This window comes from Globicephala melas, chromosome 4 (genome assembly GCF_963455315.2).
Source record: "Globicephala melas chromosome 4, mGloMel1.2, whole genome shotgun sequence".
In the NCBI taxonomy this organism is placed as follows: Eukaryota; Metazoa; Chordata; class Mammalia; order Artiodactyla; family Delphinidae; genus Globicephala; species Globicephala melas.
The window spans coordinates 119709660-119728265 of NC_083317.1; the positions used below are offsets into that span (position 1 = coordinate 119709660).

Genomic DNA, 18606 nt, shown 5'->3' on the forward strand with positions numbered 1-18606 from the left:
TACCAAGCAAAGGCAGCAAAGGGAAAAGGCACATAGGCAAAGTCCAGGGGAACCAGACACAGCTTCCAAGAGTCTTTTTCCAGTGGAGTCACAGAGGATTAGCTTAATTCCTCCAGCAACTAGTTGTGACAACACATGTGAAATGTTATTTGTTGGGAAAGCTCATTAGAGACTCAGTGCCTAAGGTTTTTATTCGGGGCTAGTCATAGAGGCAACCCCTGTACCAGAATTCCGAACTCCTAGAAAGAAAGCTGGTGTTCAGCATAAATACCTTGTTTGTACAATTCAGATACAATGAGCTGTTCTTATCTGGGAATGGTGGGAATCCTCTCCAAATCCAGCTTTCCAGATGCCAGCCGAGGATCAATCCTGCAAACTAAGATCGAAGTCTTAGGCTTGCTATGTTATCTCTTTTCTGTACATTTAAACAGATTTTAATTTTAATTTTAAACAGATTCTAGCCTCTTGACCTCTTACCACCAAGTGAGGCCACATGAAACATTGGAAAGAAATGGACTTTGAGGAATACCCAAAGTCCCACTTCCAGCTTTGCTAGTAACTTGTTGGGTGACTTTGGCTAAGTCAACCTATTCAACCTTATTTTCTTCATCTATGAGTTGGATGTAATAAGGCAATCTACATAAGGATTTTGTTGGGAACAAATTATTTTATACACCCACACAGATAAAATATAACATCCCTTGTTCCTGAATCCACTCATTCAACAAATACTTATTAAGAATCTACTATATGCTAAACACTTTGATAGGTCCTGAGCAAAAAATATCCTGCCTTTCTGGAATTTACAGTATAGTCGGAGAAAGAGACTTGACTCTTGAATAGTAATCATGCAAATTAATATGTAATTACAATTTGTCATAAGTGCTCCAAAAGAGAGGTAGAGAATGCAGTGAAAATGTATAATGGGCACTGACATACTTGAGTAGGTCAGGGAAGTTTCCCCCAAGGAAATGGCATATGTGTAAGAATCTCAATGAATTGAACAGCCAGTGGTTGCATCAAGAGATGAGAGGTGACATTAGATAAAGGTTTTGCATAGGCTCTTCTCCTCAGGGTGGGAGGGAGAAGGCATTGTTGGAGAACTGAAAAAAAAAAAAGAAAAACTGCAGTTGGAGCAGAGAGCGCAAAGGGCAGAGAGATGGTGGGTGAGATTAGAGAGGATAGAGGTAGTCAAGGGCCACATTAAGGTAAAGTAGTTGGCCGCAGTGCTAATAGCAATGGAAAGTCATTTAAGGATGTTTAGCAATGGGGTGACATGATTAGATATCTAATTTTTTTGAAAAGATTAAGTCTGCTTTGTAGAGATATGATTGGAATGGGTATAGTGGGATTTAGGAGGGTATTGTGGAAACCTGGGCTAGTAGGAGGGTATTGTGGAAACCTGGGCTAGTGATGATCGTAATTTGAGTTAGCTTGCTTGGAGATGGAGAGAAATGAAAAGATTTGAGACAGTGTATCTGTAGTTACATGCTAAATTATTTTAGTGCACAGTTTAAATTGAACTTTTTACATAGATTTTTTTCCTGCATTACAGTTGCCTCCACCCCTTATCTGCGGCAGATAAATTCCAAGACCCCCAGTGGATGCCTGAAACTGTGGATAGTACCGAATCCTATATATACTCTGTTTTTTCCTATACATGCATATCTATGATAAAGTTTAATTGATAGATCAGGCACAGTAAGAAATTAACAACAATAACTAATAATAAAATAGACAGTTATAACAATATACTGTAATGAAAGTTATGTGAATGTGGTCTCTCTCAAAATATCTTATTGTATCAAGTTAATGCCTTTTTATCTTAATTAAGCACTTACCATGCACTGTGGCCATGACTTTTACAGTTTGAGGCAAGACAGCAAATCTAGCATGAACTTCTTTTTCTTTCTTCACAGTTTCACAGATAGATTTGTTCCTAGCGTAGATCTTAGCAACCTCAGCATATGCTTTCCTTTTCCTTATTAAATCAAGAACATTCACCTTTTCATTTAAAGGAAGCGCTTTACAGCTTTCTTTGGCTTATTTGAATTACCAGCATCACTACTCTTGTGCTTTGGGGCCATTATTAAGTAAAATAAGGGTGACTCGGACACAAGCAGTGTGATACTGTGACAGTGGATCTGATTACTGAGATGGCTACTAAATGACTAATGGACAGGATACACTGGACAGAGGGATGATTCACATCCCAGGCAGTACAGAACGGGATGGTAATTGATTTTACCATGCTACTCAGAATGGCGTGCCATTTAAACAACTTATAAGTTATTTATTTTTGGAATTTTCCATTTAATATTTTCAGACCATGATTGACCCTGTGGGTAACAGAAACCTTGGGTAAGGGGACAGTACCGTACTGGCATCATAAAATCTTGAGGGTTGGAAGAGATATTTGGTTCTTGAATGAATAACTCTGGTAGAGAAAAAGATTGAGTTGCATAACTTGCTGAGATTTGCACATCAACTCCCTTACACATTTATCTGTTGAGTGGAAATAATAAGATACTGTCATTAGACCTATGTATGGACTTAAGTGTATCATCCACTTTACATATATTAACTCATTAATTCTCACAACAAGGCTATCAGGTGCTATTATTACACACATAGATGAGAAACAGATGAGACACAGAGTTTAAGTAACTGACCAATTTCAAACAAGTAATAAATGGTAGGTCTGAGATTGGAACCCAAGAAGTTTGTTGTCAGATCCCTATGGCCAACCACAGTGGCAAACTATGACCCTTAGGCCAAATCTGGCCCATGGCTGTTTTTGTACAGCCAGCCAGAAAACTAAGGATTATTATTATTTTTTTTATTTTAAAAAAGTTTTAAAGAAGAAAGAAAAAAGGAGAATCGTGACAGAGATTGTATGTAGACCACAAAGCCTAAAATATTTACTATGTGGCCTTTTACAGGGAAAGTTTGCTGGCCCCTATACTAACCATTCCTAGGAAAATGCGTTCCTTGAATAGAAAGTTGAGCACCACTGATCCTTTCAGATGAAGGACATGTCTTTCATTAAATGAGTTACTGCAGAGTAAAGTATATACTCAGAGCTCCTTCTGTGGTAGAATTATTTTTCTTGATTTTTGCAAATTTAAAATTAAGACTGGGTGTAGGGAAAGTTTCTTGGGAAGTAGGGAGAATTATCCCTCTGAGTGAGATCAAAGGCAGCTGGGCTGGCGCTGAGTTACTGAATGTGATGCCTGTTATTAAGACAATGAATTTCAGCTGGATTTATGGGCTGATTTTTTTTTTTTTTTTTTTTTTTTTTTTTAGCAGTTTGGAGATAGGATATATTAGCCCAAAAACTTCCTGTTTTAAAGCCATGATTTGTTTTTGGAAAGAAAAATTATATCAGCTCTAAAAATTGATGAATTCTGGTATTGTATCAACAACTATTTGGAGAAAAAAAAGACTAACAATGCCATTTTTCCTCCCCAAAGCTGTAATTTCATTAGTAAGAAAGAACATAACAGGGTGTTTTTTGCCTTTCTAAATAAAAAAGATTTCGATTATTGGAGAAATTCTGTTATTCATGTAAATTTTCGTAGGGGGCTAAATATTAAGCTACTTAACAAATATTTATTAAACCTTACTATGGTGCTAGGTATTTTGAGGGACTTTGTAAATATGATTACAGAAGGTTTTTTTTTTTTGCTATGATGTGATTTTCATTTGATAAATGGTTGTTGTAATAGACCACACTCTATAGATGATTTACATGTTTCTTGCTCATGCAAACTGTATTAACTGTTTTCTAACAGAGTCAGGCAGTGGCTCTAGAGTTTATGTTTGGTCACAGTTGGGCTTCCATTTGTCTTTTCTTTGACACCATCTTAGACTGGTTTTGGTAGTGGTTGATGGGTACCCATTATTCAAGCCCATTTCTTCAATCATCTCACTTGATCCTTTTGGTTGTTGTGGGTGGATTGGGTAAGGTACTAATTATAGTTGTTTAAATTATAATATTGTCTGGTTAGAAAATTTCTGCTGTCTATTCTGTTTTTCCTTTTACTTAGATGATTCAGATTGTTGAAAAGAGTTTTATATTGAATATTTTTCTGATTGGAAGATTAGGGATTGTGCATAAAGTTGAACTCCCTTTTTTTAGTTTAGGGATTTCCAAACATATATAAATGGAACCCACTTTTAATAGTATCATACGTGGGCAGTCTTATTTACTCTTTATCTTCCTCCTCCATTGTATCCCATCTACCCCTAATATTTTAAAACAAATCACAAACACTACTTCCTTTCATTGAGTAAATACTTTATTATTTGTCTCTAAATTATAAGAAGTCTTTAAAAAATACCAATGCCATTAGCATGCTAAAAAATTAACAATAATTCCGTAATATTGACAAATACAAGTTAGTGTTCAGATTTTCCTCATTTTCTCATAAATACCCTTTAATAATTGACTTTGCAGATCAGGACCCAAATAAAGTGATGTATGTTTGGTTGAATTGTCTCTTAATTCTGGCGATATACTATAATAGTTTCCCTTTCCTTTTTTCTCTTTTGCCATCGATTCTGTAGATCAGTTGTCTTCTGTCCTTATATTTCTGATAAATTTGTGGTATAAATTTTAGTGGAATCTAAAGTATGTGTCAAATGTAGGTTAAATTTTTTGACACGCATACTTCGTAGATGGTGAACAAGTTGGACTGTTGAACTGGTTGGCAAGAACTTGTGAGTGGTGCATGTCAGCACTTTCTTCTTTTACTTCCCCCAGTTGAGTAAGATTTATTTCTCATCATAGTCACGATAGTGAATAGCAGGTAAGAAGAAACAGAAGTTTCTACGTAATGTTATTGAACAGGCCTGCCTTTGACAGAACTACTTATTTATTACTTGGTTTTGCTTTTTTGTAATTAGCAACAGTACTGAAGCAACAGGAGTCCTTATTTGGCATAGGCTTGCCAGACACAGTCAGACTACATATTTTTAGTTTTGCCTTCTGAGTCATTAGATTCCATAACATTTCTGTCTGCCCAAGGGTCTGGCCAACATTACTTTTTTTTTTTTTTTAATATCTTTATTGGAGTATAATTGCTTTACAATGCTGTGTTAGTTTGTGCTGTATAACAAAGTGAATCAGCTATATGTATACATATATTCCCATTACTTTTCCTATTAAGGATGATGAAATCCTTGCTGTTAATTTTGTACTGGAAATTATAAGTATAAAAATCCACCCAGGTAAAATCTATAAACTTTTTTTGTGTAGAAAAAGTTAAGAAGGAAAGCTATCTTGTCATTTTATTATGCAGAAAAGAGACTTAAAGAGTATTCCTTTTACTCTTATGAAATAAAATCTTGTATTGCCTATTTCAAAATTTATTGTAAATGATAAATAGGTCAAGTTTTCTTAATTGTTAAGCCCTGTTTGAAACTTCACAAATGAAATTTTGTTTTTTAAAGAATAGTTAATTGAAAAAGTACTCTTAAAATATATTTGCTTCAGCCCTGACAGCTTTAATGAAAATGACTTTTAGTTTTCCTTAAATATCTATTTCTCATAATGGTGAAAGTTATGTGAGAAATACATATTTCTAGAAAAATATCTAAGAATGTTGATATTTATTTTCATGAAAATGTTTTCCTTTTTTTGGTTGACTTGTTTGAATTTCTTTCTTTATGTGTCTTACACTTATGTATATTTTGTTTAAAGTATTTTCAAAATTTGATGATTACCTTGGGTCATATGAAATTGTTTTTAATTGATTCCTAGAATACATTAATGCTATATATTTCATTTTCAATGATTGTCTACTGTTTAAGGGATATTTAACACTGTCTTTTTTCTTATTGATAACAATCAAGTGAGAGTCAAATGATATAACTCAGTGCCTAGAAAGTTAAAAAGATGTTAATTTTGTTTTCTTAGTCCTTTGGTCCTTCTATATCCTAAGGTTAAAAAAAAATGCCCTGGCTGCTAACCTTTGGCATTTTCTGACGCACTTGTTTCTTTTATGCATTTTTCCAACATGTCTTTTCCTGATAAGCATTTTCCTTAATAGCTTCTATAGGTATTTTGAAATGACTCCTTAAATCTCTCTACTTCTGCTAAGAAGAGGTGTTTTGTTAGATTGAAAATAATAATTCATTATAAAATGGTGACTCAAAGCTGTATTTACCAGGGAAGTGCTGATTTTAGTTTCTTTTATTCTTTAAAGAAAAAACAAAGCACTGAAGGTGGTGTAAATGTGGATTTTATAGACTTCCCATATACAAACATTCATTGATAGGAGGAAAAATTAAGATTCTCTTTCTAAATATTTGTTCCCAATTCATCATAATTTATTTTAAAAAATTAGGATCAGTCTCACGATTGGATCTCTTTTTGTACATGTGCTTTGAGGAATATAATGTGCTTCTGGACTCACTGATGTGTGTAATAAATCAGTGATGGTTTATAGGTGACAGTGAACCTTGTTGGTTAGATAACATTTAGGAGGGTTTGTCTTTACAGATAAAAACTTTGTGCGTTTTATGCAAGTGTTTCTCTTAGTGTTGAAATCCTCTGTTGAGGGCATGCTTTACCTTAAAAATAAATGCACTTTTTTACCATTAAAATAATTCATTATTTGGCAGTCTGTCGTTTGGCAGTAATATAACCAATTTTAATTGCCTAGTTTTTCAACAGCTCTTTGTTTAGCCTCATGTAGATGAACAAACCAGAACATTCCCATAGGTTTAATGAGGTCTCTAATCACTGCAGTGATCTGTAAAGTGTGAGGAGTTAGCCTCTTGGTAAACTGTCTTATGTTATTCCCTCTGTCTTTGCAGATAAATTATTAGTCATAACTGTAGCAACAAAAGAAAGTGATGGATTCCATCGATTTATGCAGTCAGCCAAATACTTCAATTATACTGTGAAGGTATGATATATCTTTTAATTCATGGAGATCTTAGAATATGTGCCTGAAGTACATTTTTCATAACAACAACAATAACAACCACAACATGATCTGCAATCCCCAGAAGGATGATGAAATTGGGTTACATAATGGTGTCAGTTTACCTGTACTTGATTGTTTTAAAGATACGTTTTGGCCTTATTAATACTCTGCCACTCAGACAATAATTTCTTAATATTTGCTAATGCTTTGTGTAAACATGTTCTATAAAACAACAGAAAAATATATTTATACTTATATTTCTTTTGGGGGGTCATGTACAGGTACAACATAACTAAGATTTGACGGTAATTTTTTTCACTTACTTTGAAGAATTGTAATGGGTTTGTCCACCCTGAGAATTGGAAACATTACTGTGAAGGAGATACCTTTTCTGTTCCAGTATTGAGAGGTGCTTTTCCTGTTTTTTTATTTGTTTGTTTCAGAGGAATTTAATAACATTATAAAAGTATAAAAGGGTTTTAGAAGACTTATCTCCAGGGAAATAGCTCACTGATAAATGATCAGAGGAAACCTGGCATATTTGGTAGGACTAGTAAACTGAGCTGTGAAAGGCCTGCCTTTAAAAAAAAAAAAACAAAAAAACTTATTTATTTTCTAACAGAAATTAGGCTATGTCATCCAGGTCTTTCCCACATGCAGAGGAGAATAGGGAAATATCCCAGGTAGGAAAACAAATAAACTTAGTTCATTTACAAAACAAAACAAAACAGCAGAGCTTCCCTGGTGGCGCAGTGGTTGAGAGTCCGCCTGCCGATGCACGGGACATGGGTGCGTGCCCCGGTCCGGGAAGATCCCACATGCCACGGAGCAGCTGGGCCCGTGAGCCATGGCCGCTGAGCCTGCGCGTCCGGAGCCTGTGCTCCGCAACGGGAGAGGCCACAACAGTGAGAGGCCCGTGTACCTCAAAAAAAAAAAAAAAAGGGAGAGAAAAATTGCTTTTTTGCCTAGGGAAAAACTGAGCTATTTCAGAACACTGAGCTATTTCAGAACATAATGCACAAAAAAGATAATATTTGCTACCTAGCCACTGGAAGACTAGGTACAGATGTTAATACAGAATAACTATTAAAGAGGCTAACTTTGCTAGAAAAGAGATGTAGACGTTTAATGTAGGATAAATGAGAAATATGTTAGAGAAGTTTGTTAGAAGGGAAATATTGTAATATGCATTGATGGGGGCAATATGAAAGAAAAATCAGGGTAAAATAATGCTGAAATCCAATGAGGGGCATCTCAAGGGGAGAGTGTGGAATATTTTTTACATGTGAGGCACTGTGTTAGGACCTTCATATATGGTATGCTGTTGATTCTTTGTATAAACCATGTAAGGTAGGAATTACTTTACTTATTAGTGAGGAAAACTTGCTCCAGGGTACGCACCTGTAAGGCGTCAAATGTTGGACCCCAGCCCCGTTTGACTGACTCTGGAGTTTTGGATCCTCCTGCTGTCTTTCCATTGTGAAATGCAGTGGTTCTCAAAATGTGGACCCAGACCACCAGCATCAGCATCATCTGGGAAACAGGAATGAGGATTCTTAGGCGCAACCTCACTTACTGAATCGCATACTCTGGGAGAAGGGACCAGCAGTCTGTGTTTTAACGAACCCTCCACGTGATTCGGATGCATACCAAAGTTTGACACACAGATGCTGTGGAAAGAAAACAGAGACTAGAGCTTAATCAACACAGTGCTGCACAGAGTAGGCGCTCAGATGCACTTAGGCCCGGTATGACTGCAATATTGGAGAAGTCCAGAAGGGTTGTAGAACAGAAGTGTAACAAATCTTAGGGCCAGAGGAGGTCACTTAGGGCAAAAACAAATAACTCTATTAGAGTAGCCCCTGTATGAATCCAGATGCCCGCCACAGTTTGAGTTAACATTTATCCCTTCGGCATAAGTAGTGATGAAGTGCTCACTAGAGATTTGAGGCTGGGAACGCCACGAACTCTTGTATTTGGCTCGATGTTAAGTAAATTTGGAACTAATAATATTTTCTAAATTAATTTGATCTTTTTCTTTTGTATTTATTCTTAATTTCATTCCCCCTGAGTTTCACAAATCTTTTAGTAGATCCTTATTTTGGGAACTTCAGCCTTTGTTTTGGTGAAACTAAGATACAAGGTGTGTGTGTGTGGTGGCAGGGGGCGTAGACCTGCTTCCTGCTCCCTCCCAGCCAGGTGAGTCAGCAGGCATGTGAGTCAGCAGGCATATGATTCAGGAGGCAGCTGCTGAGGCTAAGCAGAGCTGAGAATGGCTGCAGGCTTAGCTCTGAGTAATTGTGCTTAGGCGATTTCTTGTATTGATAAATTATTAAACTTTTGAGGATAACCTAAACTTAAGATTTTTAAGGTAAAGAAGGTGACGTTTGACTTGATGCCCTCTGTGTTTCCCTGGACAACCCATCTGGTTTCAGCAGGAAAATCGCTTAAGGGCCCCAGCCAGGAATCACTCCCAACGTTCATCAGACAGATTTCCAGCCGGATTGAAAAGTGTTACGGAAAGTTTCTTCATTTTCTTTTTCATTTCAGTCTGAATAAAGAGAAATAGGATGTGAGAAATACTTTCTAGGGTTTCCCCCACCAACCCCCAGCTTCCTTGGATTAGACTCCACTTTTGAAATGGTAAAATTAGGAATGGCATTCCACAGGGTAAATAATATTGAAGAATTATGACCTAACCTAGGCATCAAACTTTTTTCTGTTTAGCATCATGATTTAGTGTAACATTAAAAGAGTGATACTGTGTTATACTGTACAAGTTGCTGGTGACTTCCAGTTTTTATAATACTATCATAATCTGAGTCTTGCCCAGGGATGAAATGTTGATTTCATTTATAGGTCCTTGGTCAAGGAAAGGAGTGGAGAGGTGGTGATGGAATTAATACTATTGGAGGGGGCCAGAAAGTGAGATTGATGAAAGAAGTCATGGAACATTATGCCAGTCAAGAGGATCTGGTTGTCTTGTTTACTGAATGGTAAGAGAAAGAACCTGTGGCTTTCTGAGTCTGTATTAAATTATTTTAAAAGAGTTGAAATTCTTATTTGTAGATTATATATTAAATTATTTTATTCACATGGGATCATTGTTTTAAAAAGTAGATGTTACTCACAATTATAAAACCATGGTCTGACGTAGTTAGGTAATATGATCAAATTTGATGAGTTACCATAAACACCAATGGGAAAACAGGGCATGAGCTAAAATTTTTGTGAAATTCATGTTTTAATCCTCACTTGAGATGGAATAAAGATCATATTGAATTTTTCTATTGAGAGAGCAACTCAGTGGATTCTGGTTGTCTGGGAGAAAATACATCATGTAAGTTATAAGTGAGAAATAAAAAAGCCTATGTTTAATAATAAAGAAAAACCTTTCTCATCTGTAAATATCTTTTTGTCTACTAAATTTGGAGTGTTCGCTGTGTCTCCATCTTCTCACATGGTTTTAATAATGTCAAGTTGTCATGAACCATTATTGGTTGCCGCCTTCTTTCTTCCATTTTCTCTACATTCTTTTTTTTTTAAAACATTTTTTTTTGGCCATGCGGAGTGTGGGGTCTTATTTCCCTGACCAGGGATTGAACCCACATCCCCTGCCTTGGAAGCGTGGAGTCTTAACCACTGGACCACCAGGGAAGTCCCCCTTCATTCCTTTTTATTTTTATTTTTTGGTCATTGGTCATCATTTTAAATCCCTTTGCATTTTCCTCTTTAACTTAGGAAAGTTATTTTATATCTCTCCCTCAATTTGAAAATCCAAAACCACAGATTATTACAGGTGAAAGTAAGAACAATGCTTTTATGCAAATGTTAAATAAAGGCAGAAATTTTGAAATGAAATGGACATACTGAAGTCCTGGTGCCACCAACACTTACAGGTTTTGAAAGGGTCCATGTACTTGCATCTTCAGAATTTCTCTACTGTCTCCTGGGAAAAAATAAAGTTCTGCTTATAGTTATTTATTCTTGCAACATGAGATGTGGTATAGATGGTGTTAGCTTGTGTACTGAGAATTTTTCTACAGAATCTATTATTATATATATTTTTTACCCTTAGAAAAAAGAGGAGGAAGTTGATAATAAACGGTTTAGATTAAATATTGAGTATGTTTGGGTTAAAATTACCATGGATTTTAAACAACTATTTTGGTCAGCTTGAACTTGCCACACCTATGTTTTGACTCTGACTTTGAGGCAAATTCTCCTTGTAGAAGTTACCACATATGAGCCAGTAATAGTTTTGGATTCCCAAACGTCTTTCTGCATTTTAGGAAGAACTCGTTTTTCTCTCCCTTTACTCTCCTATCAGACTGCCCCTCCCCGCTATCTCCCATCTAAGATTTAGGCTTGGAAGAAACTGGTTTAATAAGGGGCCAGTTTGTTTCTAATAAGAAAAGGGACACTGTGAGATATCTGAAGACTGCCTGAGGTTGCATTTGTTTATTTAGATGATACTTTAAGATCCAATGTGACAGAAAAGACAACAATAAAATTTTAATGGAAGGTCCAGTGTGTGCCAGGGCACTGTTAGTATTTGGGATTTATCAGTGAACCAAAGATTAAGTTTCTTGACAACTCCCTCGGTGAGAACAGCCAGCTAACTGAAAACATGCAGGCCCAACTCAGCCAAGCCCTTGTCTAGGAAGAAGCGTTAACATTTTCTCTGTCATCCCCACCTGCCATATCTGTCCTCCTGGAGAAACCTAGGGATAATGAATAAGTAACCAAGATAAAGAAGGATGGACAACTGGTGCCACTTTAGAGCTCTTTTCTCTTCTTTTTTTTTTTTTTTTAAACAACACCCTTTTAAAAAAGTACTGTGTACAAGTAATCAATACAGTAGAAATTGTGGGTAATCCAAGGTCTAGGAGAAATGAATTAGACTGTAAATTATTTGAAATAGGAAAACCATTTTGCAACAATATTGCTAATCTCCTAATTAAGCTTACCTCTGGTTAAGGCTACAGTTCAGAATTTATTGTAATTTTAATAAATCAAACAAATTCCTACTTCTTATATGATTTTTTTAAAGGACAGTTTAACTGTACTAAGTAGTTTTATGGAAGCATAGGTTGCTACTATATGAAAAAATACCAAGATTTATGTACTTAATAGTTTAAATAGTATTTTTTTAAAAAAACAGCTTTGTTGAGGTAGAATTTATATACTGTGACACACTTATTTTAAGTGAAAAATTCAACAATTTTTATTAAATTTACAGAGTCATGCAGTTATCTTCATTATTCAATTTTAGAACATTTCCAATAACCCACAGTGATTCCTTGTGCTCATTTAGATAGGCTTTTGTGAATTAACTTGGAAGCAATCTTACAACATCGTTTCCATGGGAATATATATTGTAAACTGACTTTTGGATGAACTTTTAAAATTAGAGACTGGGTGTTTATAAATATACTCTGTAAGTTAAGATTTATCATGTTTATTTCAGATAAAAATATTTTGCAAGGGTTTGGGTTCTACTTAAAACAAAATGAAAACTGAAGCTCTCCATATGAGAAAGTACCACAGAATTTTTTTCAAGTTATTTCATACTGCAATGTGTGTGTGCGCATGTGCGTGTGCATATGTGTTTTATTGCAATTAAAAAAGTTTGTAAAGTTGACAATCTCCCTTTAATTAGAACAACCACCAGTAAATATAATGGATTTAATGACTTTCATGGACAAAGCGTGATGTGTTCTTTTGAAATAGGCTCATAAAGATTTTGGGGACAAATATTGTAACATGATAGCTGAAGATTCCCTATGGATTAAAATTATAATGATTTTATAATTCACCTGGGTCAAGGTAGCTGAACATTTTGAATTTATAATAAGGTACTTTGCATTACTTTTAGAATTACCTAGTAAAACATGTATTTCTTTTAGTCTAGTCACATTGAAGACATATGGTCAGACCTAATTATTATTACATAGTGGGCAGTTGTTTTTGTTTTTTTTTTTTTAAGGATAATACATAGGCCAATATATAACAAAAGGTGTTTAAGTTATTGTGAGTAAATTCGATACATACTGAATATTCCCACAAACTTGTTCTGTGCTGGGTACAGTAAAACATAAACCAGCAGAGTCCAGACCTTGAAGTAAGTATGTTGTAGAATACTTTTGAGTATCAGATAAATAATAAAAACGTTGGTCATTTGTTTTATTCGTTTTCTTTTAGGCTAAAGAAAATTCTTTAGAATAAAAGTAGTTAGAAATACAGTTGGTGTGATTATTTGAGTTTGAATTTGGACGGAGCAGAAATTTATATTTTTTTGGCGGCACTGAATGTAACACCATTAAATAGAATACAGATGTGCTTTGTTTTGAAAGATTCCCAATATATGAAATAATTGAAAGACGTATTTGGTGGTGGTTCTTGGCCTCACCAAAAGGAGTATTTCCTCTCTGAAAATACCTACCCAAGAATTTTGCTATATAGCAACTCCCCAGTTCATTAAAGTATAGCAACTCCCCAGTTCATTAAAGTATCTGTTTAAAGATGACTAGCTCTATGACTTTGAGGTAAGATAAGGGAATTGACTTTGTAATTTATAGGCTCTTGCTAACTAATGATAGCAGTAAGGTAGACTGAATTTTTTAAAAACTAGAATGGTAGTCAATGTCACAATATAAAAATAAAGTTGATATTGAATTAAAATGAATGTAAAGTAGGGCTTCCCTGGTGGCGCAGTGGTTGAGAGTTCACCTGCCGATGCAGGGGACATGGGTTCGTGCCCCGGTCCGGGAAGATCCCACACGCCGCGGAGCGGCTGGCCCCGTGAGCCATGGCCGCTGAGCCTGCGCATCCGGAGCCTGTGCTCCACAACGGGAGAGGCCACAACAGTGAGAGGCCCGCATACCGCAAAAAAAAAAAATAAAAAATAAAAAATAAATAAATATAAAGTAAAGCTGATATTATAGTAGTTTTCTGGGTGGCTGTGTTCTGGGAGATTGATCCAGCAAATACTGGTTGAAAATTGAGGGATAGTCTTAGTTACAGAAATCTTTGCTGTTAGTGTATATGCCTCATCTCACTTTGATTGTATATTGCTAGCTTTTGTTCACTTTTCATGTTGAATTGTAATTGTTTTTATGCTTCAGACAGTGAAGCTTAGAGCTGTACCTGATTTACATATCGTCAGGGTAAATAGCAAGGAATCAATAAATACTAGGTAACAGTATATTGCATTAAAAGACGGAGAAACATCTTGAAAGAGGCAGAAATATGGTGGGTGTTTTGAGACTATTTTTAAAGATTTTTTTCTTCATTCATTTGGAGAAATAAAGTGACTTAAAGGCAGGAAAGCATCCACATTCTCTAAATCTCAAAGATAGAAATTATGTTAAAAATTGATTTTTGCTTAGAAACAATGAAAATGCTGCTGCTGCTTCTTTTGGTCTTTCCCATGTCAACCAATGTTTTTTTCTTTTAACTTCTAATTAAATATTAGAAGTGACATCAGTGAGCATATTTTTCACTTTGCATTCAGAATACATGTCTTGAGCAGAAGCTTTGACCCAGGTATTGAACTTAACGCTATAGAAAAAGAGATCGACACAGATCCCACCCTCAAGGAATTCTCGTATTATACTAATTCTGCAAACAAAACTGAACCAATCAAATTTAGAAGAAAAATGTGTGTCTTCAAAAAAAACTTGAATGTTGGCATAATCTCTTTAGAATCATTTACTTTAGAAAACTGTGAAAGATTATGTTTTATTTGATCATTTTGCTAATTGTGAAAATATTTTTATGATTTTGTTGTTATTAAGCAGTATAATTTATATATATTAATTCTACAGGGGACCAGATCCCATCTTATTTTATTCTATGAAATAAACATTTTATACCTCTCATAATTTAGGTTACATTCCCAATATGCCTACATTTTGTATTGTCTTACATAGTTTATACAGAAGGCAGAGTGAAAATTTTCTAAAAGCAAAGCTTTTTAAGAATGATGGCTGGGCTTCCCTGGTGGCGCAGTGGTTGAGAGTCCGCTTGCCGATTCAGGGGACGTGGGTTCGTGCCCCGGTCCGGGAAGATCCCACATGCCGCGGAGCGGCTGGGCCCGTGAGCCATGGCCGCTGAGCCTGCGCGTCCGGAGCCTGTGCTCCGCAACGGGAGAGGCCACAGCAGTGAGAGGCCTGCGTACCGCAAAAAAAAAAAAAAAAAAAAGAATGATGGCTAAAATTTTAACTAACTATGGCAGATTTATTTGATGGACTTCTTTTTGGCAGTGAGGACAGCTTAAGTGTGCAGACACAAAGAACCTAGTCATTAGTGATGGACAACATTTCATTATATTAGTATGAAAGAAAGCCAGAACACATCAGAGTTTTCAGTTTCTACACTGCTTTTTAATTTCTTCCCTTTTTTTTGAAGGAAAGGTTGAAATCCTTAGCTGACACTTAGACATATGCAGTGCCTTAAGGCTCCTCCATGGTAGTGTGAAGTATGATTAGGAATTATGTAGGAAATGAGTGACATTTTTTCAAATTGTTCAAATGTTCTTATCAGTGTTTACTGAGTATATTGGTGGGTATGTTGAAATAAGGAAGAAGCAGATTGTATACAAAAGAAGCATTGGTGGTTTATATATATCTAGATAAATGGTAGTAATTTGTCTACTTTTTGTGTCTGTATGTGTGTGTGTGTATATATATATATATAAATTTTCCCCCAAACCAGATTATCCTCTCCTTGAATCTTGTTTTTTTTGAGTAAACATATATTAAGCATCTGTTATTGTGTAAAATATGGTGCTAGCTGCTGTGGCTGGATCAGGGAGGTGACTGGGACAGAATTTTTGCCCCCTGGATACATTTTTCTATCCATAGGTTTGTATATGTTGTATCTGGCATGCTGTAGCTACGTCATAATAAATGCTGGGGATTAAAAAAATGCTTCTTGATTTCTTCATTGATTCAATGAATGTTTATTGTGCACCAAATAGTTATCCGATTTGAAAGTTCTAGTGTTGCAGAGATAAGTTTAACTATCATTTAAAATTAGAGGGAGATTTTCATTTCACCATTTATTTTACAATAAAGAGACTGATCCAGAAACACCAAGTGATAAGGACAGTTAGCTAGCAGCTTGGGCAGTTTGAGGTCTTTGCCACATTCTCTCCTTGGCTGCCCTCTCTGCTAGTGTTACTCCAGCACAAGGCTACTCTCAGGAAACTGTCTGGAGAAAATGACCCTCCACCTAGCCAGTGTCCTTATTTGGCTCCTACCTCTATCCAGCCTCAGTAAAAATTCTATATTCAGAAAATGAAATTATATACCATTTGGAGGAAAACTCCCCCAAGTAATAGTTTTTAAAACCCACTTTATCTGAACTAATTTCTTCCCCGTCCTTCAAAATTTCTGCAATAAATTTAATCATTTCCATTGTGATTTCATTGTAATCTATTCTGCAAGTTCAGTTGGGTGGACATTTCCAACTGTTTTTTCCTTTAGGTATGTGTGGGGGGAGAGTGGTTGCATAATATTGGTTTATGGCATTAATTAGCTATGAAAATATAGATACGTGTTTAAGGTGAAGACATGAAGGACCTAGAGTCTGTCATACAGAGGGAAGTAAGTCAGAAAGAGAAAAACAAATACCGTATGCTAACACATATATATGGAATCTAAAAAAAAAAAAAAAAGGGTTCTGAAGAACCTAGGGGCAGGACAGGAATAAAGATGCAGATGTAGAGAATGGACTTGAGGACATGGGGAGGGGAAGGGTAAGCTGGGACAAAGCGAGAGAGTGGCATGGACATACATACACTACCAAACGTAAAATAGATAGCTAGTAGGAAGCAGCCACGTAGCACAGGGAGATCAACTTGGTGCTTTGTGACCACCTAGAGGGGTGGGATAGGGAGGGTGGGAGGGAGGGAGATGCAAGAGGGAGGGGATATGGGGATATAAGTATATGTATAGCTGATTCACTTTGTTATAAAGCAGAAACTAACACACCATTGAAAAGCAATTATACTCCAATAAAGATGTATAAAAAAAATAAAGACAGAATTATCAGGTGTGTTGCTGCTTGCTTGCTTCAGTTTCATTAGCTTTTAAGCTTTTAAACACTAGCTGCTAATAGTTTGGGTGATTATAACTTTTGGCTTAAGTTTATATCAGTGGCGAGGAGCAAATAAATACGCTTAAGGAACACTTCTGTTGCTTTCTTCTCTGGCTCCCCAGTAGGGGGAATATACAGATGAATAAAGTCGTGGATCTGAAGGAAGACCATGCAGTCTAGTATAAACAGGCAATCCCAGCATGAAGAGTAGAAGAGAAAACATTCTGTGAAAAAGGAGAGGAAAAGAGCTGTGGAGGTTAAGAGGAAGGAAACGGTCTTTTACATTTATGCTGCTCAAGTAGAGGTTTGTAGAGGAGGTGACCTTTGAAATGGGCCTTGAGGGTGAGTGGTTTGGACATGATTGGGAAAAGACGTGTTAAGCAGACAAAACATCATGATTAAAGATGTGAGGACAGATCAAATAATTCAGTGTGACATCAGAACAGGTTATTTAACGGAACGTTATTAATGTGAGACTGATTCATTTAGATTTTATTTTACAGGCCAGGCTTTGGTAAACTATGGACTGGCCCAGGCTCTTTTTTGTAAATAGCTCTATTGGAGCACAGCTGTGCTCAATTATTTGCATATTGTCTATGGCTGTTTTGTACCACAATGGCAGAGTTGAGTCATTCAGCAGAGACCATGTTGCCCTCAAAGCCTAAGGTATTTTCTGTGAAAGGCTAGATAGTAAATATTTGCTGAGTCCTGCTTTAGACCATAGCAGAGAACCACCGATTCAGTCAGGGGACTGGCACGGAATAGTTTTCAGGAGAGTTTGTCAGACAGTCCTTGTTAGAAGTGGGGAGGAAGGTGGGTGATGTGGAGGCTTGTAGGGTGTTTGAATTAATCTAGTCCAGTGACTTCTAGTGGGAGTAGAGAGGCTTTAAATTCTACATAGATTAAGTAGATGGAATCAATGGGATCTGGAAAAAGATTTGATGAGAGAAGCCTTTGAAAGGGAGGAGGGAAGGCTGAGTGAAAGATTTTCAGCTTGGGTGACTGTATGGTTGCTGGTGCCACAGAAACAGGGAGCACAGAAGGACAAACACTTGTAAAAGTTTCAATGACCTGTTAGAGGTAGAACACTGACGTGTCTGCTAGAGGACTCAATATGGCCACATGAGGTTTCTACCTTATGGTTTTTGCAGGACCCAGGAATATTTACCACAGTTAGCTGTGGAAAGTTTTATTTTATTCTTCATATTTAAATGGACCGATTTACTATGAGAATTATTTTTAAGACTGTTGTGCATTTTTTAGAAAGTTTGAGCTTTTGGGTTGTTGTGGCTAAAATAATTTTAAGTAGAAAACCTTTCTTGCTCTTTGAAAAGTTAAATTGGTTCAAAGAACTTTCCTGAAGTACTTAAACACAGAAACAACAGTGCTACTAGAAGAAAAGGGGAACATTTCAGCAACCTTCAATTTTTATTCAAAGTCACATCCTCATTTGAATTACATGAAGATAATTTTTGCCTTTTACATTTTGCTTTACAGGAATTGCTTTCTGTTTATAAAGGTAATGCCTGCTTATAGAATATTAAATTATAAGAGCACAAGTTGCTAA

General features: G+C 36.0%; 1 protein-coding gene across 2 annotated transcripts in view; it reads left to right on the plus strand.

Annotated features, from left to right (window-relative positions):
- PLOD2 (procollagen-lysine,2-oxoglutarate 5-dioxygenase 2) overlaps positions 1–18606 on the plus strand; it is a 116222-nt gene that overhangs the window by 34284 nt on the left and 63332 nt on the right. For both annotated transcript variants that reach the window (XM_030873288.3, XM_030873289.3), the window contains exons 2-3: positions 6823–6914; positions 9795–9931. In XM_030873288.3, coding sequence (XP_030729148.1) covers positions 6823–6914; positions 9795–9931 — 229 coding nt within the window. The remainder of the gene's footprint in view (positions 1–6822; positions 6915–9794; positions 9932–18606) is intronic.